This window comes from Pogona vitticeps, chromosome W, assembly GCF_051106095.1.
Source record: "Pogona vitticeps strain Pit_001003342236 chromosome W, PviZW2.1, whole genome shotgun sequence".
NCBI classification, from domain to species: domain Eukaryota; kingdom Metazoa; phylum Chordata; class Lepidosauria; order Squamata; family Agamidae; genus Pogona; species Pogona vitticeps.
In genome coordinates this window covers 746,018-769,484 of record NC_135798.1, presented here as the reverse complement: position 1 = coordinate 769,484, position 23,467 = coordinate 746,018, and the positions used below count along the sequence as shown (strand labels likewise).

The 23,467-nt window shown below is 44.5% G+C and overlaps 2 protein-coding genes and 1 long non-coding RNA gene across 10 annotated transcripts in view; 1 reads left to right on the top strand and 2 right to left on the bottom strand.

Annotated features, from left to right (window-relative positions):
• The window catches only part of LOC144584995 (uncharacterized), a 31,554-nt gene extending 21,385 nt beyond the window's left edge, over positions 1 to 10,169 (top strand). For 4 of the 8 annotated variants that reach the window (XM_078382432.1, XM_078382430.1, XM_078382431.1 and 1 more), the window contains 5 exons: positions 4,364 to 4,432; positions 4,939 to 4,999; positions 6,298 to 6,391; positions 7,643 to 7,741; positions 9,106 to 9,464. In XM_078382432.1, coding sequence (XP_078238558.1) covers positions 4,386 to 4,432; positions 4,939 to 4,999; positions 6,298 to 6,391; positions 7,643 to 7,741; positions 9,106 to 9,143 — 339 coding nt within the window. In that variant the 5' untranslated portion in view covers positions 4,364 to 4,385 and the 3' untranslated portion in view covers positions 9,144 to 9,464. Of the gene's footprint in view, positions 1 to 4,363; positions 4,783 to 4,938; positions 5,000 to 6,297; positions 6,392 to 7,642; positions 7,742 to 9,105 lie in introns of all 8 variants that reach the window. The other 4 variants (XR_013539493.1, XR_013539487.1, XR_013539486.1 and 1 more) reach the window with 3 other exon arrangements.
• Positions 3,242 to 6,462, bottom strand: LOC144585008 (uncharacterized). Its single transcript, XR_013539515.1, has 2 exons — positions 6,276 to 6,462; positions 3,242 to 4,783 (listed from the first exon to the last, which is right to left on the bottom strand). It is a non-coding gene; the product is annotated as an uncharacterized LOC144585008 (long non-coding RNA).
• LOC140702917 (uncharacterized) overlaps positions 10,029 to 23,467 on the bottom strand; it is a 35,675-nt gene continuing 22,236 nt past the window's right edge. The window contains 2 exon segments of the mRNA XM_078382346.1: positions 10,029 to 12,912; positions 12,915 to 15,404. Coding sequence (XP_078238472.1) covers positions 12,841 to 12,912; positions 12,915 to 15,404 — 2,562 coding nt within the window. The 3' untranslated portion in view covers positions 10,029 to 12,840.

Genomic DNA, 23,467 nt, shown 5'->3' with positions numbered 1-23,467 from the left:
GAATGTTATTCGGATAGCCTGAGAAAAAGGACTCGGTGCGATTAGATGGGAATTGTTGTGACTCTTTGATAAACCACCGTAACCCAAACAACATCTGCTGTGGATGAGAAAGAATTCATGTGATGTAACAGGACTGTTTGCCTAGTAACGAACTCTGATTGGATGACATCGTGGGAAGGTGCATTAGGCCCTTGCCAGTTACTCTTGAAAAAGGAACTTTTTACCTATGGACTTTGTCTTTCCAAGACCGACCTTTCAGTGATTCGTGACCTTCATTTCAGCCATATGGGACTTACCCTGATGTCTTGAGAGAGAGTGTGGTGGCCTACCTACATGGACTGGTTTCTATGCTTTGCTGGATTACTTGTAGACTTACGGGTTTTTCCTAAGGACTGTGCATGGACTATTCTCTATGGACTGTTACCTATGGAATGTTCTTTATGGACTTCTTTTCTTGGAATACTCCATATGGACTATGCTCTTGTAATTTTGTAAGGACTATGGTACATTTACTGGATTTTTCTTTTCTAAGGACTATGGGACATATAATGGATTTTTACTTTTGTTTAGGGATTTTTATTCTATAGGATCACTGAGGACTATAGCCTTTTTATAACCAACTTGGATTATTTTGTTTACTAATGATTTCCTGGACTGGAATTGTTTTTATTCATCTTAATGGCTTTTTGGGTTTTTGAATACTTTTCTATTTTTCATGTTTTCTTTGCCTCACTACATCTGTGTAACTAAACAGCACAATGCTAGATTATTTGTTTTGGTTTAATTTGGCTCTGATACTTAGTAACATGCTTTTTCTTTAATAAAATAAAGATTATAAAACTCATTTGGTTTCCTGAACAGTACACTTGCCATAGGGTCATCTGAGAGTGCTGCCTCGGCCTAGCTTACTTAGAGTCCTGTCAGTGGTGCAAGTTAAGTCTAAGGACTACAAAGCCCACTTGACCTTTTCACAATAATATCTGAGAGTACCAGGGTGTTCTTATGTGGGCAGACTTGTGAGAAGGAGTGTTGTAGCATGGCTGGCTGAATTGGACTCTTTCAGCTCATTTTAGCATGTGCAAACTCCTGATTGCTCTCTGTCCAAGCTTACACGTGTGTTTTCGAACCCGTGTTCGTCACACCCCCCACCTTGCCTCTCCCTCCCCCCACCTTCTCCAGCAAAAGTCTGAGCATGACCCCCCCCCGAAACCCCTTTTGTTCCAAAGCTTGGGGAAAATTCCTGAAAAAACCCAAGTGGGGAGGGGGCCTTTTTTTGTAGGGTGAGGAAGAGGAGGAGACTGTAATGGGGGTGGGTGTAGGGGGTGGGGGATAGGAAGGGGTCCAGAGGAATGGGACTTGGAGGGTGGAGATGGGTCGGCAGAGAGGCCTGACCCAGTCCCCTTTGGCTGCCATCCTGCCCGGCAGCCTCTGCTCCTTTCTCCCTCCCCCTTTCCATTCCCCCCACCTTTCCCCCTTCCCTGACCAGCCCTGGAGGGGTAGACAGAAGGAGGGAGTCCAGCTGCAACACCCCACAACCTGCGTCCCTGGAACTGACATCAGCTGATGCTCTACAACCCAGTTGGGACATACCTCATTGGAGGTGGAGACTGCAGGCTCAGAAGCAACAGGGACTCTTAATGTCTGAGCATTCTGAACCCAGAAGTGGAATACTCAAAGCTAAGTTTTTTTTAATGTTGGGGTTAGAAAAACGTCTGTGTGGGTCTTATAAACAAAGGTGTCTTATAAATGGAAAAATACAGTATTTTTTAAGAACAGGTTTATCAATCTTCTTAACCTCTTCTCCAATGTTTTCTTTGAAAACTGTTTTTGTCCAAAATCCCCTCCCTTCCATGCATTTCTAAACATTTTCATATTAAATTCTTATTGTTGGTTATAATACCTGAAATATATCTCAATTGATTTGCTATATAATAACATTTAATACTGGTTATGTGACGACCTTCTTTTTGTAATATCTACCAACATTTCTTATTAATCCTAGCTTTCTTACTATTGTGGGGACGTGGTGTTGCTGTGGGCTAAACCACAGAAGCCTGTGCTGCAGGGTCAGAAGACCAGCAGTCGTAAGATCGAATCCACATGACGGAGTGAGCTCCCGTCTCTTGTCCCAGCTCCCGCCAACCTAGCGGTTCGAAAGCATGCAAATGCAAGTAGATAAATAGGGACAATCTCGGTGGGAAGGTAACAGCGTTCCGTGTCTAAGTCGCACTGGCCATGTGACCACGGAAGATTGTCTTCGGACAAAACGCTGGCTCTATGGCTTGGAAACGGGGATGAGCACCGCCCCCTAGAGTCGGACACGACTGGACAAAAATTGTCAAGGGGAACCTTTACCTTTACCTTCTTACTATTATTGGAATATGTATAAATCATCATTCACCATTATTTTAACTACTTACCTGAAATCTTTATTGATAACATCCAGAATAGGAAATATAATTTGGGGATCTATTTCATTTTAAATCATGCACTTCTGCCAAACCACAAAATGTTTCATGTTTTATATTCCTTTATCTTCTGACTTATCTCATTCCTCAAACAATCTGAATTCATTTTAAATACATCTTTACCCCAGTGTGCTTTGGAAGAAAGTAAATGAAAAAGCAAAGGCCAAGAAGGTCTGTTCCGTGCACATGGGGGTTGGTGGTCCAGTGGGTGAGCTTTCCTTCATTGGGGCCAAATGAAATTCCCACCTGGTGTGTAAGCTTTGGAGTCCTCCAGAACTCTTCATCAGCTTAAGTAGTGCTTATGTCAGAGTGGCACGGTTTTTTAATAATGCCTGTTGCTGAAGCTCTTGTTCCAGTCACAGCAGTCAAGAAAATCAGGCAAGGCTATCGATATGGTAAAAGGTGACATCCTAGCCAGTTTCAAGAATATTGTTTTGGAATATCGTCAGTGGCAAAATAACAAAGTGGAGGGTGATCTCAGTTGGGGTCTTAACTGAGGCTCTGTGGGTAACTTGGATGCCATTTCCCAGGTTGAAGTCAGTGCCACTTATATACTCATCTATTTAACACTATAATTCATGTTGTCCTAAACTTTAATCACTTTGATTATGATAAACAGCAAAAACACATTTCAACTCCCATAAATCCTGACCAGTAGAACTAATAGCAAAGGCTTCTGGGATTTTTAGTCCAGGAACATCTGTGGATGCAAGGTTGGGAACCCCTGGCATAGAAGAAAATATTCACTTTTTTTCAAGTAGTCTCTTGATTTGCATGGGTTAAGTAGCCGTAGCCAAGGGATTGCTTTCTTCCATTGCAATGAGTGTCAAAGACACTAGAGATTAGGGTAGCTCTGGGCAAAACAGACAACTGGATTGAAGTAGTTTATTTTTTTTAAAGGTTTTGGTTGATTGACGTCTAAATGTGTGGAATTCTGTAACATTGGTGGTACATGATTGAAGCATCTAGTACACATGGTCCAGAAATTAAGTTCACCAGGGCATGGAATCTTGAATCCATGAGTAGACCTTTGGTCTAAATGGGTGGGTTAGAAATCCAATCAATCAATCAATCAATCAATCAATCAATCAATCAATCAATCAATCAATCAATCAATCAATCAATCAATCAATCAATCAATCAATCAATCAATCAATCAATCAATCAATAAATCCTGTTAGACAAGATGATCCTTGAGTCTCTTCCAGCTCTATAACTCTAATACTTTATCATGGAGAATGAATGGGAGACTAGGAAGCTACTTGATTCATGTATCAGAAATGCTTCTGAATTCTTGCCAAATTAAGGTGAAGGAATGTTTTGGTTTGGAGATTTATTTTAACTTTTTATAATATTTAGACACTATTGGCAGTGGCTACCTACGTATGCATTGTGAGTCAGAATGGAGTGAGACGTTTCAGAACACACCTCACTAGATTGGATTGCATGAACCTGAAAAAGGCAGATCCGCAGAACTCTGGGGAGCCATCCGTATGTCATTTACTGGGTATTCCTGCGTGCCATGGGCCAAAAGGGTTCCTCTGTAAGGGTCTGTGGGCACAGCCCTTGGATAGTATCAGTATTCTTACTCACAATTAGGTTTTGTCAGTTGCACACGGTAGGCAGATCCAGCGTTGCTGTTCTGCTGACGGAGCTGTTTCCACCAGCAAAATCAGGGGAGGGGGTTTCCTCTCCCTTACAACCTCCAGTGTGTCCTTCAGACCTGGAGCAGCGGGATGGGAAAGCCCACCAGAAGAGGGTTTCAAGTGGCCTGGAGGAGCGACAAGGGGCAGGTATCTCCTAGTATGACACTGAATGTCTTAGTGGGACATGAGCAAGGTCTCATTTTATTTTATTTTATTTTATTCATGGTGAAATCCTGTGTGTTCTTCCAGGAGCCCTCTTTGGCGGCTAGGCATGAATAAGCGAGCAAGGAAAAGGAAGGTTCTTTGCAAGAGTCAGAGGTATGGAAATACGACAGTGCTTGAAATGAAGGGAAAGTTCATTTGAAAAGAAGAGACTGAGCCAATGGACTCTACAATAGAGTCTGGCAGGAAGGGCATCTTGTGCTGTTCCTCCTTCATGCTCTATAGAGCCCATCACCAGGAGTTCAGGATGTCCTCTGAACAAAAATGGATTTTTCTTCCTAGAGTGGGTCCCATAACCATCGTTGGAACCCAACGGTCTGGGCCCTGTAGCGATCCTGTCGTCTGCCTACGCGGTTCTTGCTGGTCTCGGCTGAAGCACCCTTTCCCTTGAGTCCGAGGGTGGCCTTTGTCCTCTGGTCAAATATCTGGCTGGGGAAGCCCTTAAAGCTGAGGAGGTTTTTAGAAAATTATGAATATGAAATATGATAGCTTCACTTTGAAATAAAGGATTAATGTGTGTTTTTTTCCTCACACAATATTTTCCCTCACACAATCCAAAACTAAGTCCCATAGAGATGACACTTGTCATCTTTTCTTTCCAGGGAGCTGGAAGAGCCAGCGTTAGCTGACATCCAATCTAGGTCTTATTCCACATTTGCTCAAGTAAGTGTGTAAAAAACCGTATTTGTTAATTCTCTGCCTTTGTAAGGATGGATTCTTAAAACATATGACTGTCATCTTATTGCCTTTTCCATTTTTCTGCATGGTGCAGAAATTCTTGACTATTCTGATTTCTATCCTTGATTTATGTTTGGAAATATACATCGTTCTGACTTGCATCCTGAACAAGAAAAGTCTGCACTAAAAACATAATGACCATGCCAACAGTTTTCAGTGTCCCACTGGGAAAATGTGCCCTGTAAGAAGCAGCTAGAGATAGCAGGGCATCCAAGTCGCTTTGTATACCTCTAGAGCCTTGCCTTGCAAGGCAGGTATATTGCAAAGTAGCCTGAAATTTAAACAAAGGCACATGCACACCCCTCAATATGAGTGTTGGATAATTCTTGCCCAAATAGCAGACTATAGCACTGACATATAAGGATTTAAAACACAACAAATTCCTTTTTACTCCCTGACCAAAATCCTGTTGCATGGCTGCACCTTTGTAACATGTTGCTCCAAGAGTTGCCACATGTCAGGCCAAGGCAGAATGTCAAGGAAAATTGTAGGCCTGACCAGAATGAAGTGATTTAACGAGAAGCCATAACTGTCAGGTGTGCTGAAACTGAATCAGGGTGACTCAGCAGAGATGATGCAACCCAGAGATGATGTAATGCAATGAGGTAATGTGTAACCTGATTGACTATGTGTATGTATATATGTAGAGCTTTACAGTTAGTTGTATCTTCGCCTGCTTGAAGATCACATCTGCCTGCCATGCTGCCAGACTGCTGTATATATTTGATGTAAATACACTATGCTGAAGGAAATGCTGCTGGACTGCGTGTGAATTATTCCTGGACTGCCTGAACCACCAAATACTCTGCTAAACCGCTGAGAAACCTGACACAGAAGTCCAACCCCGCCAGCAGCTTTGCAGCCATGCAACTAGCGACACTGTCCATTGCACAATCAGGTGCCCGATGAGGACTGGCTGGCTGGCAGTCCCTGGGAACATCTGCAGGCGTCACTTTCTCCTATGTCAAGTGCCATAGGATTCCAACCCGTGAGTGACGAAAGAGCCAGAAAGGTGTGGGAGATTTGATATCTTGGATAATATTTTTCTAAGGTCAGAAATAACCATAAAGAGAGACTTAACTAGACCAGAGCTGTGACCTTGACCTGTCCGTTTGTACCATTTCTGTGGTTGAAACTGTACCCCTTCTCTGTATTAAATACACTTATTCCTCAGTCTTCCACTGTGGCCTGTTTTACTTACCTGAACTGAACCCCCTTTCTAGACTTCTCAATCAAGTTGGCATTGCCCAAGGAAGCTGGAGTCTTCTGAGTCTGGCTCGGATCATGGGAAAACTACATCACAGAGAGCTAAGAAAGGTAGAAAAAGGCTACAACCAACACAGAAGACAAAGACTGTGCCAAACAGAAGGAGCTGCCATGATGAGAGACTAGGCGGTGGGGTGGGGGGTGGGAATTAACGACTAACTCTAGTGGTTGACCGTTTGCTCCTAAGCTCTGTCTGGGCCCCTCCTTTTAAAGGATATAAAGCCCTTTGTGCTGCGTCTGAGTAACGAGCACAACTTCCTCCCTGTAAATTCATCTGGATGCTGAAAGCGCCAAGGGAGGCCTTCTTACCAGGCCTGATGTTCTTGGAGGTGTGGCTGTGTGGGAAGGAGTGGGGTGTGAAAAAGATTTCTCCATGATTGTACAACTCCTTCCCCATCTTGGATCCCCATTATGTTGAGACCCTTTGTTGTTGTTGTTGTTGTTGTTGTTGTTGTTGTTGTTGTTGTTGTTGTTGTTGTTGTTGTTGTTCAGATCTTTGGAAATGGAGGAGCTTGTGGTGCCTCTCCCCACCCCTGCCCTGACTGAATTATTGTATTGGATTATTGTAGGAAGAGAGTTTTTACAATGGTATTCCTTTAGAATATTTATAGACTGGGACAGCCCTTCTCAAGCTTTTTTTTTTTTTTTTTGCTTGAGAAAGAAGTAGAGGCTAAATTGGGATTATATAAATCACATCTGCACACCTCATAATGTGGCGTGAAGAATTGTTTGCAACCTGTGGCTGCCTTCAAATGTGCCAGTCTCTCCCCCCCCCAGGCCGTATGGCCCCTACAGAAGACTTAATCAGGTGCAGAAAGTCACTGAGAGGGAGCAGTGGTGAGCCACTCCTTGAACATTTCTAAAACCTTGAAAATGCTGTTAGGGTTGCCATAAGTTGGAAGTGACCTGAGGGCTCACAACAGCGATAACAACAGAAAGAACAGACCACAGGCACATCCAGGTCCTTTCATTAGCTTCGGACTAGCAAGATAGTGTTGCATCGAAATAGCATGCTGTCATAGAATCCTAGGAAAGGGAAGTTGGAAGGGCCTCCGAGGCCATCCAGTCCAGCCCCCTGCTCAACCCAGGAAGACCATCAGAGCATCTCTGCCAGGTGATGATCCATGTCTCTCTTGGATGCCTCCAGTGTTGGAGCACTCACCAAACCCCGAGGTCACTGGTTCCACTGTCGTACTGCTCTAACCGTTAGGAAGTCATATTTACTGGCCAGGATATAATACAACTTGGGTCTGGAGCTGAACTAGAGATAACTTTTCCTTGATTTCCCCATCATTTTTGCAGGGCTCTTGCAATCCATAAGGGAGCAAAGTGCCAAGAACCTGAGTATGCCTGTGATCGCAGAGGGTGAGAGTGAAGAAGACGACCATACAAGTGAGGAGGGTAGGTCGAATGGTGATAAAGGGGTGATGTGGGTTTTTTTTTACTTTATATGCTGGTGGTTCCCTTTCTCCCTCCCCCCCCCAGAAGAGCTGCACTCTGCCATGCCCACATTGCTGATAGATTGCCACCATGGTGAAGCTTCCTGACACTGTACTTGGTCCATCTAGAACATGCCAAGCCATTTTTCTTCAGCCCAGCGATAGGGGAAAAAAAATAAAGAGAACGTTATTTTACATTTTCTTGTTTCAAGCCCAGAAGCACAAAAGCCTGAAACACAGGCATCTTGCAGCCATGTGGGACTAGGCAATGTTTAATGAAGAGCTCCCATTTTTAAACCAACACAGCCAAAGGTTCAGACGTAAAGAGGAGCTGGTTTAGGAAGGAAGGGGAAGAAAACAGTCTCTCTCATGCACCGACGAGCAAACATGCACTTCCAAATGAAGCCAATCTTACATAGTGAGTTGTGTTTTTTTTTACTCAACAGAGTAGTCTCCTGGGTTCCACAGTTTACGTGGAGTTAATTTGCAGAGAGGATGATCCGAGGGAGAGCAGCTTGGTCTCTGTTTAAGATTTTATCAGCCTGGCACTTTGAGGTGTGAGCAAAGTCTGACTTGCAGGCTTCAGAGTGCAATAAAAGCTGGCATCACCAAGGTCGGGTTGATCCACCTGTGTTCTGTCCTGCATTTCGGATGTCCGGCACCCGGTCAGCATCTCTGGGAAGGACACTGTGTTCATTATGACCCTATGCTTGAATTAAAAGTGCTAGTCAGTTCAGAGCTGATCGGACCATTGCGCTAAAGAGCTTATATCTGTTAAGGCTAGAAGCTGATGGGAACAAAAAATGAGGTGGAGGACGCCTGGTGAGATCCCAAAGGTTCTGGGTGCCGTTGGAAGCACCATTGAACTTTCTGGAGATTGTAGTGGCTTGTAATGGAGGACATCCTGGCATCTTGGATAACATGGTTGAAGAAGTGATGCAAGGTCAACCCTCTCTTCACACCTCTGGTCTAACGTGTCACTTGGGTGTCCTTTCCAAAGGGAGATGTGACACAGTGGACTTCCTCTTCCACTTATTTAACACCCTTCTCCACTTAGAGATGTTAAGAGTTATCCAGTAGACTGGGGATCAGCTTTGGGGATGGCTGTTGTCTTCGTGCTGTGCTTGTGAGTTTCCTCTAGGCATCTGGTGGGTCACTGTGTAAACTAGATGCCCTTTTGGTCTGTTCTAGCCCAGCCTTTGACTCCTGGCTTCAGCAAAATGACTGGGTTTCCTTGACCTTGTCCGGGTAGCGGTTCTTCATTTCTTCTTCATGGTCTGCTGCTGACTTTTTGGATGATGACTGCTTTCTTTCTCTCATTTCCAGATTATGTACCGACGAAGAAAAAGAAAAGGACTCATTAAGAATGCATTCAGATTTAAAAGACCGTGTAGACATTGGCTTAGTGTGGGTCAGAGGTGTCTCCAGCTAAAGAAAACAAGCCAAGTAGCTCAAATCCACCTTATAAACTGCTTTAGATCTGTGTTCGAGTTAAGAAGCTAGAAAGACAAGGGTCGGAATTAGAGAACTTACCATGGAAGAAGAACATTGTATCGTTGATGACCTGCAGAGGGAATTTCGTCATTCCATCTTTTTTCTTGTAATTTTCCAGAGCTTATCCTTAATGTTTGTTGTATGTAAATTATAATGGATCACTTGTTGAATTGTAAAACATTCTTTCTGCATTCTCCTGTCATCTTGACTTCTGTTAAGTGTGTGCCTGCTTTTCTGTAACCATGATTTAGGTTTCTGGCTGAGAAGCCAGAGGTTAGGAGTTCGATTCCCCACTGTGCCTCCTTAACAGAGGGGCTGAACCTGATAATCACTAGGGACCGCGTCTGGCTCTTAAGGAGTGGCTTTACCAGTTCCACACCTTGCATGGCTGAGCAGGAAGGGATTCAAACCATGGTCTTCAGTCCAGTCCATCACTATCCACTACACCACATGGGGTTCCTAAATCCCAATTGTCTATGTCAGATCACCGCAATCCATCCATCGAGGAACCGCCAACCCGCCGCCATCCTTGGTGCAACCTCCAGGCAGCCAGGAAAAGGGTCCTTCTGGAGGCCTCCTCTCCCCTTGCGGCCCCTCACCTGGCAACAAAGAGACGCTTCCCCATGCCCATCCATGGGGCGCTCTTGATGATGGGGTCCGGCTAGGGTTGCCAGATACATGGATACCAAAAGGAGGACATAGGATGAAAAAGAGGACAGAGGACGTATGAAATATTTCTTTTGAATCATTCCAGATTAATCCCGCAATCAATACAATTTTATTACAATAGCTACCAATAAATTCTCTTAGTGAACTGACCAAGAAACAGTAAAAAATAAAAATAAATACAATGAAGTTTTTTTTTCAAAAAACCAAAAAAAGAGAGAGAAATTAAACAGCCAATTGTACAATTATTACCTTATAAACTTTATTAATTGCACAACATATTTCTCGGGGAAGTCAACTTTTCGCAGATCTTCATTAGCAATCATATCTACATCAAACTGTTCACAGGTAATATTCTTCAAACTGGACTTCCGATTGGGAGCAAAGCAAATAAATCTGAACCCACCCTGGCCCAGCTGCAGGATCCCCCAGCCAGTTGCACTCTGCACAGGCTCAGAGGCATGTTTGCTAATCTGGATGCCCAAACAAGGCTCCGGTGCAGATTGGGGGAAAGTGGCACTGGGCAAAGCCAAATGAGGCAGCCTCCCCTCCCGCGAGGGTAATCAGTTCAAGGCTGGGGAGTGTGGGTGTTGAAGTCCCCAAAAGGGACTTTCAACACAAACAGTCCAGGCGCTCACCTTCCCATTGATGCCCTCAGGCGCTGCTTGCTCCTGCCTGGCTTGGTGGGCGGCGCTCCACTTGCACTGCCTTTCTGGGCTCCATGTGGGCTGGGCAGGCATGGCGGATTGCCGAGCAGCAGCCACCATGGTGAGAGAGACCGAGGGCTGCATTCCGGCACCAGTGGCAGGTAACGGGTGGCCAAGTGCAGGAAAAAACAGAGAGGGGGTCCTTCTACCTATCCACCTCTCATCCAAAATTATAAAATATTAAAAAGCCAGACATTTTAAAGGCTTTTATCTTTGCCTGCCAGACTGAGATTAGGCTAAAAAGGAGGACATGTCCTCCTTTTGCAGGACATCGGGCAACCCTAGGTCCGGCCTGGTTGATCTAGGGTTGTAAGCTGCCTGGCCAAGACGACAGCATGCCCGGAAAGGTGTATTAAAAAGAAATGGGCTAAATCACAAGCACGGTCAGTCTGGCCCCGGTGGGACAAAGGTCCAGAGGGGACTTGGGGGGGCCAGGACAAGTCTGGGAAGGGGGTGCAGCTCGGCCTGTGGGGCCTCCCAACAAGTGGGGCGAGGCACTGGCTTGCGTTTTGGCGTGCGCTGTGTCCCGGTGAGGGTGAGCTTGTTAAATATATCTATATATTGAGAGAGAGCGAGAGAGCACTCCTGATGAGCGAAAGCATGAGGAAAGCCTCTCGCCTTCCCCGGACAGCACATTGGAGGAAGGCAGGAGCTGAAGAAAACATTGGCCTTTTCCCCCCACTTCTCTTACGCGGGTCTGTCTCACCGCGGTGGAAAAAAAGATGAGAAAGGCAACCGAAAGAGCGGCGCCAGCTGCTCCCTCCTTCTTGAAGAGGGGCTGAGAGGGGCTCTTCCATGCTCCTTGGTCGCTCTGGGCACCCCTCCCCTCCCCAGGTGTCCCTCCCATCAGTTGAAAAGCCCCCTCCTTGGGATCGTGCAAGGGAAGATTGGGGGTTACCAAAACAAAGTGGGTTGGGGAGAGGGAAAAGGACTGGAAGGGGTGGAGCCCCAAAGGGGGGCAGAAACAGGAGAGGTGACACCCATATGGGGGTTGCAAGAGCCTCGTGATTCCTTCCCCCCCCAACAGGGTCTGCCAAGCATTTCACGAGCCCTTCACATGTTGGGACACGTCCAAGGAAGCCATGGTTTCCAAGAACTCAAGATCTGCTCCTGTGGCCTCAGCCTTGGCAAGAACATTAGAATCTCCCAGGACAATAAACCTCGGGGACCTCAATGTCAACGCTGAGACAAGGACCATCAGCTCCGAACTGGAGAGTGCTGGGTCACAAGAAACATGGTAAGCCAGCATCCTCCCTAAGCTGTCCCTGGCTCCCACCAACACATAGAATGCAGAGAATACTTGTCAGATTTGTGGATGACAAAAAATTTGGTGGAATAGTGAATACCCTGAAAGACTGAAACAAAACATGATCTTGATACGCCGGAGCACTGAGCTAAAAACTACAAATTTGGAACAGATCTTAAAGCGGTCATTGTGCTAGCACCAAGAAAACAAGGCAGTAACAACTAGAAGCCAACATGGATTTGTCAAGTCCATATCATGCCAAACTTATTCGATCACTTTTTTTTTGATCAGGTAACCTCCCAGATAGACAGAGAAAATGCTGTAGACGTATTCTGTTAACTTCAGAAAAGCTTTTGACCAAGTGCTCCATGATCTTCTAATTGGTACACAGTTGGTTACAGAATTGTACTCAGAGGATGATGATTAATGGCTCCTTCTCTAACTGGGAGGAAGTCACAAGTGGGGTAACCCAAGGCTCAGTCGTGTGCCCGGTGCTTTTCAACATTTTTATTAATGATGTGGATTGGGGATGCAGGGGATGCTAATCAAAATTGCGAATACAGTGGTGCCTCACTTAAGGATGTTAATTCGTTTCAGTAAAATAGCTGTAGAGTAAAAACATCGTAAAGCGGTAAAATAAAGCAAATTGAAACACATTAAAAAACGTTTAATGCGTTTAATGCGTTACAATCGGCTGAAAAACTCACAGTCCAACGAAGATCCTCCATCTAGGGAGTGCCTAGCTAACTACACCAGAGCACAGAGTGCTGTCCTCTGAAGATGCCGGCCACAGAGACTGGCAAAACGTTAGGAAAAACAACCTTCAGAACATAGCCAAAGAGCCCAAAAAACCCACAACAACCACGATCTGAGAATTGTCGTGGATCACAAGCTAAATAAGAGCCAACAGTTTGATGTGGCTACAAAAAAGGCAAATGCATTTTAGGTTCACTGTGTTCTTCGATGGGAACTCAGGGAACTGATCTGACTGAAGCTCTTTCCACATTCCATGCATTTATATGTGGTTTCTCCCCAGTGTGAGTTCTTTGATGTGACCTAAGCTGACCACTCAAACTAAAGCTCTTTCCACATTCCATGCATTCATATGATTTCTCCCCAGTGTGAATCCTTTGATGTAACTTAAGGTGACTACTACGACTAAAGCTCTTTCCACATTCCATGCATTTATATGGTCTTTCCCCACTGTGAATCCTTTGATGTAACTTCAGGGTACCACTCTGACTAAAGCTCTTTCCACATTCTATGCATTTATATGGTTTTTCCCCAGTATGAGTTCTTTCATGTTTCCTAAGGTCACCACTCTCACTAAAGCTCTTTCCACAGTCCATGCATTTATGTGGTTTTTCCCCAGTGTGGGTCCTTTGATGTCTCCTAAGGACACCAATATTATTAAAGCTCTTTCCACATTCTATACATTTATGTGGTTTCTCCCCAGTGTGAATTCTTTGATGTAACTTAAGGTGACTACTATGACTGAAGCTCTTTCCACATTCCATGCATTTATGTGGTTTCTCCCCAGTGTGAATCCTTTGATGTAACTTAAGGTTACCACTAAGACTGAAGCTTTTTCCACATTCCATGTATTCATGTGGTTTCTCCCCAGTGTGAATCCTTTCATGTGACCTAAGCTGACCACTCGAACTAAAGCTCTTTCCACATTCCATGCATTTATATGGTTTTTCCCCACTGTGAATCCTTTGATGTAACTTAAGGACACCACTAAGACTAAAGCTCTTTCCACATTCCATGCATTTATGTGGCTTCTCCCCAGTGTGAGTCCTTTGATGAAACTTAAGGGCAGAACTATGACTGAAGCTCTTTCCACATTCCATGCATTTATGTGGTTTCTCCCCAGTGTGAATCCCTTGATGTAACTTAAGGTGACTACTGCGACTAAAGCTCTTTCCACATTCCATGCATTTATATGGTCTTTCCCCACTGTGAATCCTTTGATGTAACTTCAGGGCACCACTCCTACTAAAGCTCTTTCCACATTCTATGCATTTCTGTGGCTTCTCCCCAGTGTGAGTCCTTTGGTGAAACTTAAGGGCACCACTCTGACTAAAGCTCTTTCCACATTCCATGCATTTATGTGGTTTCTCCCCAGTGTGAGTCCTTTCATGTGACCTAAGCTGACCACTCAGAGTAAAGCTCTTTCCACATTCCATGCATTTATGTGGTTTCTCCCCACTGTGGGTTCTTTGGTGTAACCTAAGGTCACTACTCTGACTAAAGCTCTTTCCACATTCTATGCATTTATGTGGCTTCTCCCCAGTGTGAATCCTTTGATGTCTCGTAAGGTGACTACTGCGACCAAAGCTCTTTCCACATTCTATGCATTTATATGGTTTTTCCCCAGTATGAGTTCTTTCATGTTTCCTAAGGTCACCACTCTCACTAAAGCTCTTTCCACAGTCCATGCATTTATGTGGTTTTTCCCCAGTGTGGGTCCTTTGATGTCTCCTAAGGACACCAATTTTATTAAAGCTCTTTCCACATTCTATACATTTATGTGGTTTCTCCCCAGTGTGAGTCCTTTGATGCAACCTAAGGGTACTACTGTGACTAAAGCTCTTTCCACATTCCATGCATTTATGTGGTTTCTCCCCAGTGTGAATCCTTTGATGTACCTTAAGGTTACCACTAAGACTGAAGCTTTTTCCACATTCCATGCATTCATGTGGTTTCTCCCCAGTGTGAATCCTTTCATGTGACCTAAGCTGACCACTCGAACTAAAGCTCTTTCCACATTCCATGCATTTATATGGTTTTTCCCCACTGTGAATCCTTTGATGTAACTTAAGGACACCATTAAGACTAAAGCTCTTTCCACATTCCATGCATTTATGTGGCTTCTCCCCAGTGTGAGTCCTTTGATGAAACTTAAGGGCAGAACTATGACTGAAGCTCTTTCCACATTCCATGCATTTATGTGGTTTCTCCCCAGTGTGAGTCCTTTCATGTGACCTAAGCTGACCACTCAGAGTAAAGCCCTTTCCGCATTCCATGCATTTATGTGGTTTCTCCCCACTGTGCGTTCTTTGGTGTAACCTAAGCTGACCACTCTGACTAAAGCTCTTTCCACATTCCATGCATTTATGTGGTTTCTCCCCAGTGTGGGTCCTTTGATGTAATCTAAGGGCATAACTGCGAATAAAGCTCTTTCCACATTCCATGCATTTATGTGGTTTCTCCCCAGTGTGGGTCCTTTGATGTACCCTAAGCTGACTACTCTGACTGAAGCTCTTTCCACATTCCATACATGGATACATATTCTCCCCTGCATACAGTTTCTCGCCTTCATGTGTTCTTTGATGCCTACTGAGGTGACATGCGTTTACGTGGTTTCTCCCCTGCTTTATTCCTTTCATGTGAAGTCCATGCCTGGTCATTCCTATTTTCAGTTCTCTGTTTTCTTGCTTGATCATGAGTTCCTGCCCAGGTTGCCCCAGATGTTGCTGGGCAATTCTTCCTCTCCTGTTCTTCATCATCTGGTAGATTAGAAAAAGAAGACAAACAATCACTTCCAAAATCTGCAGGAATAAGGAATGAGGTGTTCAGTTTCCACCTGAGTCACAGAGTAGGAAGGAAACCCAGCCAAAAAGGTGAAGGAAGAGAAACAGGGAGGGGATGATGCCAGACTGGAGGATATTCCTTTCAGCTTGAGGTTGGATGGGCTCTTCAGTGAGGGACCTTTTGGAGGGAGGAGTCATGAAGGGAGGATCATTTCCACATCCAAGTAAGTACAGTACACAAAATTCAAAGTATATTAACTTTTTTTCTTCTCAAATTCTCCCCAATGATTGTACTTATTTTTCCAGAAAATTAGAAAGGAATTTCTCAAAGTTGATTAAAGAGGAAACAAATAATTTAATTAAAGGATTTTTAAAGCAAAAATGAATAACAAGGGGGTGAAAGGACAGTGTTAGAAAGGAAGTGTAAAAGTGGATGAATGCAGATAATTAGACTCGAGAACTGGAAAAGAGAAAGTGGTAGATGCTGGGAACTGACAAACTCTGCAGAGATTATTATTCAGAGGGCGAAGAGAAAGGAAAGGTCCACGAAAGGGATGGCATGTAGAGTTTATAAAATGCTATTACAGGTCATCATCAGGAATTTCTGAAAGCAGGATAGGAAGCAAAGATGGTCAGGGAAATAGATACAGTGGTGCCTCGCTTAACGAGCGCACCGCATAACGACGAAATCGCATAGCGATCCGTTTTTTCAGATCGCTAATGCGATCGCTTAACGTCTTTTGAATAGGGCTCAATTCGCTTTGCGAAGACCGGTAAGCGTTTCGCTTACCGATCTTCGCAAAACGAAGCCCGACAATCAGCTGTTCGGCGGCCAAAATGGCCGCCGGAAGCGCGGAAATGGCCGGAAATGACCCAAAATGGCCGCGTGCAGCGTTTTCGTGCCCTCGTTAAGCGAGGCGAGGGCGCGAAAATGGCTGCCGGCCATTACGAAGCTTCGTTGAACGGTGAGTATTTGGCCCATTTGGAACGCATTAAACGATGTTTAATGCGTTCCAATGGGCTTTTCTGTCCCGTTTAACGATGCTTCAGCATAGCGAAGGTTAATCCGGAACGGATTAACCTCGCTATGCGAGGCACCACTGTACTTAGTTAATATAATCTTAGAACTGCAAAGCTAGAAGGTAAGTGAACTCCCAATTTCTGGCTCCAGAGCTAGGAACTTAAACCAATGTCTATGGAAAGAGGGGAGGGAAGAATTTGTTAAATCACAACTGTGAGAATAAAAGCAAAAATTTAAACATTGAAATTCAGAAGGTATTTGACCCCAGCTAAATTAAATATTACAAATTCTAAAGGCTGCATATTACAGTAGTACCTCGGGTTACAAAACCAATGTGTCCTCCAGGACATTACGTAATGCGAAAAATACATAAACTGGAACGCGGGTTGCCATAGCGATGGTGGTGGTGCTACAAACCTCCAGGCACAGTGAAACCTCCTTCACAAAGTGAAAGAAACGGGGAAAAAGACTATTAAATCAAGGCATTATTTTGAATGGATTTCGTTTCGTAAACCAGAAATTATGTAAACCAAGTTGTACATAGAACGAGATACTACTGTACCTGAAAGGTATTGTTCTTGGAAGTGCTACCTGTTAAACACACAGGGGCAGGTATTTATTTATTAAATTTATACCCCACCCATCTAGGCCAAAGTCTACTCTGGCAGCTAACAATAAAAAAGGAATAAAAAGAATATAACAAAATAAAAAACAACGATAATAATATAGTTCAAGATGAAGAGGAAAAAATTCAAGTGATGACAGGAGGGAAAGCCTGCCTAAAGAGCCAGGTCTTACGTTTGCTCTTAAAAACAGCCAGCGAGGGAGCCAGACAGATCTCAGAGGGGAGACTATTGCAAAGGCAAGGGGCCACTGACGAGAAGGCCAGGTTTCTTGTTCTTTCTCTCCAGGCCTCCCTCTGCATTGGGCCCTTCAGTCACCCTTCCTGGCTAAAACGAGTGATTTGGATAGATCTAGGTGGGAGGAGGCGTTCTGGTAGATATTGAGGTCCTAAACCATTTAGGGCTTATGTCATCATTAACACTTTGAAATCAATGTGGAAATGAACAGGCAGCCAATGCAAGGCATCCAGAGTGGGGGAAATATGCTGATATTTTCTCGTCCCACTGAGAAGTCTGTCCACCGCATTCTGCACCATTTGAAGCTTCTGCATCAAACTCAAATAGCCCCACGTAGAGCGCATTGCAGTAGTCTAATTTCGAGACTGCAAGCGCATGGAGCAGAGTGGTGAGTACCCCAACATCAAGATAGGGACACAGTTGGACAATCCACCACAGATGGAAATAGACAGAGCAGATCACTGGGTTTCCATGGTGAGTGTCGGATCCAGATAGACCCCCCAAGCAGCAAACCTCATTCTTCATGGTGAGAATCACTCCCCCAAAAGAGAGGGAGTTTCCCAATCCACCAATGGAGGGACCAACCACCCTCTGGAACTCCATCTTGTCTGGGTTCAGCCTCAGTCCATTCTCCTGCATCCATTGCAGTACAGCCTCCAGGCAGCGCTGAAGGGACAGAACAGCATCCACTGTGGTTGGAGAAAAGGAGATGTAGAGCTGGGTGTCATCAGGCAGGCAGAGCTGAGGGGTCTCTACACGTGGATGAGATGGTGGTGTCAAGAGAAGGAGTTTAGATTCATCTGGCACTCGGGAATTTTTTAGAACAAGGTGGGCTTGGAGAAGAGGGATGGACTTCACTTGAATGAACTTGGAACTGAACTGCTGTCACATAAAATTAAAAAGGTGGAAGAGCATCTTTTAAACTGAATCCCGGGGAAAGCCAACAGGAGCCGAGAGGCGTTCATTTCGGGTCCCCTCATCCCTGTGGAATGAGGGTGGAGAGGATAGAGAACCACAAAGTGATGATAGTGTAGGAATTAGGACTGGGATTGTGATGGGATGGAAGGAGAAGCAAACAAGCCACCCTTCTTGGGGGACCCGATAGGCAGGTGCTTTTATGCAAATGCCCAAATGAGCAAAGGTAAGACAAATGGAACATTTTATTCATTTTAACTTTTTTATTTACTAAACTTTTATTTGGAGGGTAGATATAAGATTGGTAGAGTGGTGTCAAGGAAAAATTACAGGCCTGAGCAGAATGGAATGTATTAATGAGAATCCATGATGATCAGGTGTGCTGAAGCTGAGTCAGGATGACTCAGCAGAGCTGATGCAATCCAGGGATGATGCAACTCATGGATGATGCAATGTATAATCTGATTGGTCCTGTATATGTATATTTGTGTTAGTTGTACAGTCAGTTGTATCTTCCTGCTTGAAGATCACTTCTACACGTTATGCTGCCAGAATGCTGTAAATGCTGCTGTAAATACACGTTGCTGAAGGAAATGCTGCTGGACTATGTGTGAGTTATTCCTGGACTGCCTGAACCGTGAATTACTCTGCTAAAACTGTGATTATCGCTATAAACACTGACAAGTGGCCATAATAGAAACCTGGTGGGATTTGGAAAACCAATGGGATACCGCAATCCCAGATTATAAACTCTAGAGGAGGGACAGGGAGGGGCATGTTGGAGGCAGGGTGGCCATCTAGGTCAAACAAGGGGTAGAATCCAGCAGAAATGGAGATGGATGATGGGTCTGACTCCATCATAGAATCACTGTGGGTTAAACTGCCAGCACCAAGGAGCAATGTGATAGTGGGTTGGGGGCTTGCTATCATCCTCCAGATCAAAAACTTGAGAGGGAAATGTTGGGAAAAACTTGAGGGGGAAAATTGATAAGTGGATAGAAATCAGGGAGGTGTCCAAAAGGGACAGGATCGTAATCATGGGGAACGTCAATTATCCTCACATTGACTGGGCTCAGGCGTGCTGTGATCAAGAAAGAGAGACCGGATTTCTTGACATGCTAAATCACTATGTCTTGGAGCAATTTCTCATGGAGCCCACCAGAGGACAGGTGACTCTGGATCGAATATTTATTTATTTATTTATTTTATTTATTTATTTTATTTCTATCCCGCCTATCTGGACATATTAGCCCACTCTAGGCGGCTTACAATAAAAGAAACAATATAATTTTAAAACATTGCACCTAAACTAAGATAGAAATCAAAGAAAGATATAAGAAAAGAAAAATCGTCAGGAGTTTTCTGTTGGGAAAGCCTGCCTATACATCAATGTTTTTAGTTGTTTCTTAAAAATGAATATCATGTCAGGACCTGGTTAGGGGCGGGAATGTCACTGAGTCCCTAGAGAATAATGACCATTCTGCCATCTCTTTTCCCGTGCATGTTGGGGGGAGAATGTCAAGGAAATCTGACACAAAAACCATTGATTTCTGAAGGGTGGACCTCCCTCAGATGAGGAAGCTAGTAAGAAAGAAGTTGAATGGGAAGTTTACAAAAAAATTCTCAAGAGTGCATAGTATTTTTAAAACAACGGTAGTAGAGGCCCAGTGGAAGTGTATACTGCAAAAAAGGGGGGGCTCAACTAAGTCCAAGAAAGTGCCGGAATAGTTAACAATCAAAGTTACAGAGGACTTAATGGGAAAGGAGGGGTCCTTCCATAAATGGAAATCCTTCCCAGATGAGGAAAATAAAAAGGAACATAAATTCTGGCAAAAGAAATGTAAGAAGATGATAAAAATGGCAAAGAAAGACTTTGTGGAAATTATGGCCAGCAATATAAGGGGGAATAATAAAAGCTTCTTTAAACACAATGGTGCCCCGCATAGTGACGTTAATCCGTTCCGGATAAATCGTCGCTATCTGGAAACGTCGCTATACGGGGCAAAAAACCCATAGGAACGCATTAAACTCCGTTTAATGCGTTCCTATGGGGCAAAAACCCACCGCTAAGTGGAAATCCTCAATCCAGCCGCCAGTTTCGACGCCTCGGTAAGCGAGGAATCGGCGCAAAAACGCTGCGGGTGGCCATTTTCTTCTTCTGGTGGCCATTTTGAAACCGCCGATCAGCTGTTTGAAAACATCGCAATTTGAAAATCAGTAAGCAAAACGCTTACCGATCATCGCAATGCGATGTTTTGCCTATTTAGAACATCGCAATCCAATCAGTTTTTTGATCGCAAAATCTGCATCGCTATGCGGATTCGTCATTAAACGGTGCGCTCGTTATGCGAGGCACCACTGTATTTTAGAAGTAGGAAACTTGCCAGAAAAGCAGCTGGCCCTCTGAATGGTGAGGGAGGGAAAGGGGAGAGAAAGGGGGACTTAGAGATTGCAGAGAAATTAAATGAGGGGGGTTTTTTTGCAACTGTCTCCACGACAGACGACTTTGGGCAGATTCTGCTTCCCGAACGGCCCTTCTTGAGTAATGAATTAAATCAGATACAAGTTACTCTACTGAAGCCACACGTGTCACTGGGAGATCCTCTCTGGAGGACTGGAAATGGTCAATAGGAACTCAAATGGGAAGGAGCCTTTTTCCAGCAGTAGAGGTGGCAGAAGCCTATAAAGTGATTCACACCTTGGTAGAATTTGTATATAAGACTTCAGGAGCCATAGATCTCTTGGAGAATGTCTCTATGAAAACACAAGCAAAATTAAAGGCTGAAGAAGTTTTCCTGAAGAATATGGTTTTGCAAAAGAGATTAGCTACTCATAGGATGCTCCTGCATCATGGCGGCCTGTGTGTGTATATAAATCAAACACGTATGTACCAGGATGCCTCAAAAGGAATAGTATGGGATCATTATTTGTTAGCAAGTTCTAAAGTCTGTGATTAAGGGACAAGTGTTAGGACCTTCAGATTTCCATCACAAAGTCCATTAAACCACTTGATAAAAATAAAGCATTTGATGGATTAATGGAACATCTCCACTGGCAATTAGGACAAACTCCTTCAGCCCAAAGGTGCTGCAATCCCTCAAAACAAAGAACTTGGGTTTGATCCTGATTGTAGTGAACATACAAATCCACCATTTATATAGGGAATATAGGAAGACTGACTCTGCCCAAGATTGGCACAAATCATTAGGCATCCTTCAGTCTCGAAAAACGATGGTAACATGCTCTGTATGGAGGTCTTAGAACAGCATCTACTGTGGCTGAGAAGGCCAATTCGAGAGTGACAATCCCTTCCACACTGAAGACAAATACAATCTGTCCCCTGTCCAGCTCCTTGATCTTGCTGCTTTTGTGACTTTCTCTTTGCCTTGGCCTACTGGACAAGGGTCTCTTCAAATTGGGAGAGGCCATGATGCACTGCCTGCCTCCAGGCTGAACACTCAGATGTCAGGGTTTCCCATCTGTTGAGGTCCACTCCTAAGGTCTTCAGATCCCACTTGCAGATATCCTTGTATCGCAGCTGTGTTCTTCCTCTGGGGCGATTTCCCTGTGCTAATTATCCATATAGGAGATCTTTTGGAATCTGACCATCAGCCATTCTCAAGACAGGCCCAAGCCAACATAGACGTTGCTGTTTCAGTAATGTATACATGCTAAAAATTCCAGCTTGTTCTAGGACTACTCTATTTGGAACTTCATCCTGCCAGGTGATATTAAAAATCCATCAGAGGCAATGCATATGGAATGTGTTGAGCTTCCTCTCCTGCGGTGCACAAAGGGTCCAAGACTCACTGCAGTACAGGAGTGTGCTCAGGACACAGGCTCTATAGACCTGGATCTTGGTCTATGCCAACAGCTTCTTATTAAGCCATACTCTCTTTCTGAGTCTAGAGAGCATAGTAGCTGCTTTGCCAATACATATATCCAGCTCGACATCTAGAGAGAGTGTGTCAGAGATCATTGAGCCAAGGTACACAAATTTATTTATTTATTTATTTATTTGTTTATTTATTTTTATTTATTTATTTATTTATTTATTTATTTATTTGATTTATATCCCGCCCATCCGGTATATTCTACCACTCTGGGCGGCTTCCAACAAAACACATATACATTGAATGACACAAAAGCATTATAACATAATCAATAACAGAAACAGTGCAATATATATATTAAAAATAATAATGGATAGCAAGAAAGAAAAAAGAGTCAAGTGCTGACAGGAGGGAAGGCCTGGATGTACATCCATGTTTTTAGTTGGCTTTTCAATGTGCCCAAAGTGGGGGCAGCGCAAATCTCTCATGGGAGGTTATTCCAGAGGCGAGGAGCCACCGCTGAGAAGGCCCTGTTTCGTGTCTTTTCTCTTTGGGACTCCCTCGGCGTCAGGGTCCTCAGCCTCACCTCCTGGCTCGCACGGGTGATCCGGGTAGATCTTGGTGGGAGCAGGCAATCCGCCAGGTATCGAGGTCCTAAACCGTTTAGGGCCTTGTAAGTAAGCATTAAAACTTTGAAGTCAATGCGGAAATGGATGGGCAGCCAGTGCAGCATGGCCAGAATAGGAGAAATGTACTGGTGTTTTCTCACTCGAGTAAGGAGTTGGGCCGCTGTATTCTGCACCACCTGAAGTTTCCGCATCAGCCTCAAAGGCAGCCCCACATAGAGCGCATTACAGTGGTCTAATCTTGAGATTATGAGCACATGCACCAAGGTGGTGAGCGCCCCAGTGTCAAGGTAGGGCCGCAGCCAAGCCATCCGCCAAAGGTGGAAAAAGGCGGTACAGATTACCAATGCCACCTGCGTTTCCATGGTGAGCGTCGGATCCAAGTGTACGCCCCACTCTTCGCAGCCAGGGTCACCCCCCCAAATGAGAGTCACCCAGGCTGCCAGCAATGGGGGCCCCCACCCACAGAACTTCCATCATGTCTGGATTCAGCCTCAGCCCGTTTTACTACGTCCATTGCAGTATGGTCCCCAGGCAGCACTGAAGGGACAGTACGGCATCACCTGCAGTTGGTGAAAGGGAGATGTAGAGCTGCTTGTCATCCTCATACTGATGACACCATACCCCTTGATGTCCCCTCCCAGAGGCCTCATGTAGATGTTAAACAGCATTCGGGAGATAATCGGCCCCTATGGAACCCCACAATTGAGACTCCATGGGGCCGAGACACTCTCCCCAAGCTGTATTCTCTGGGGACGGTCCTCCAAGAAGGAACAGAGCCAGG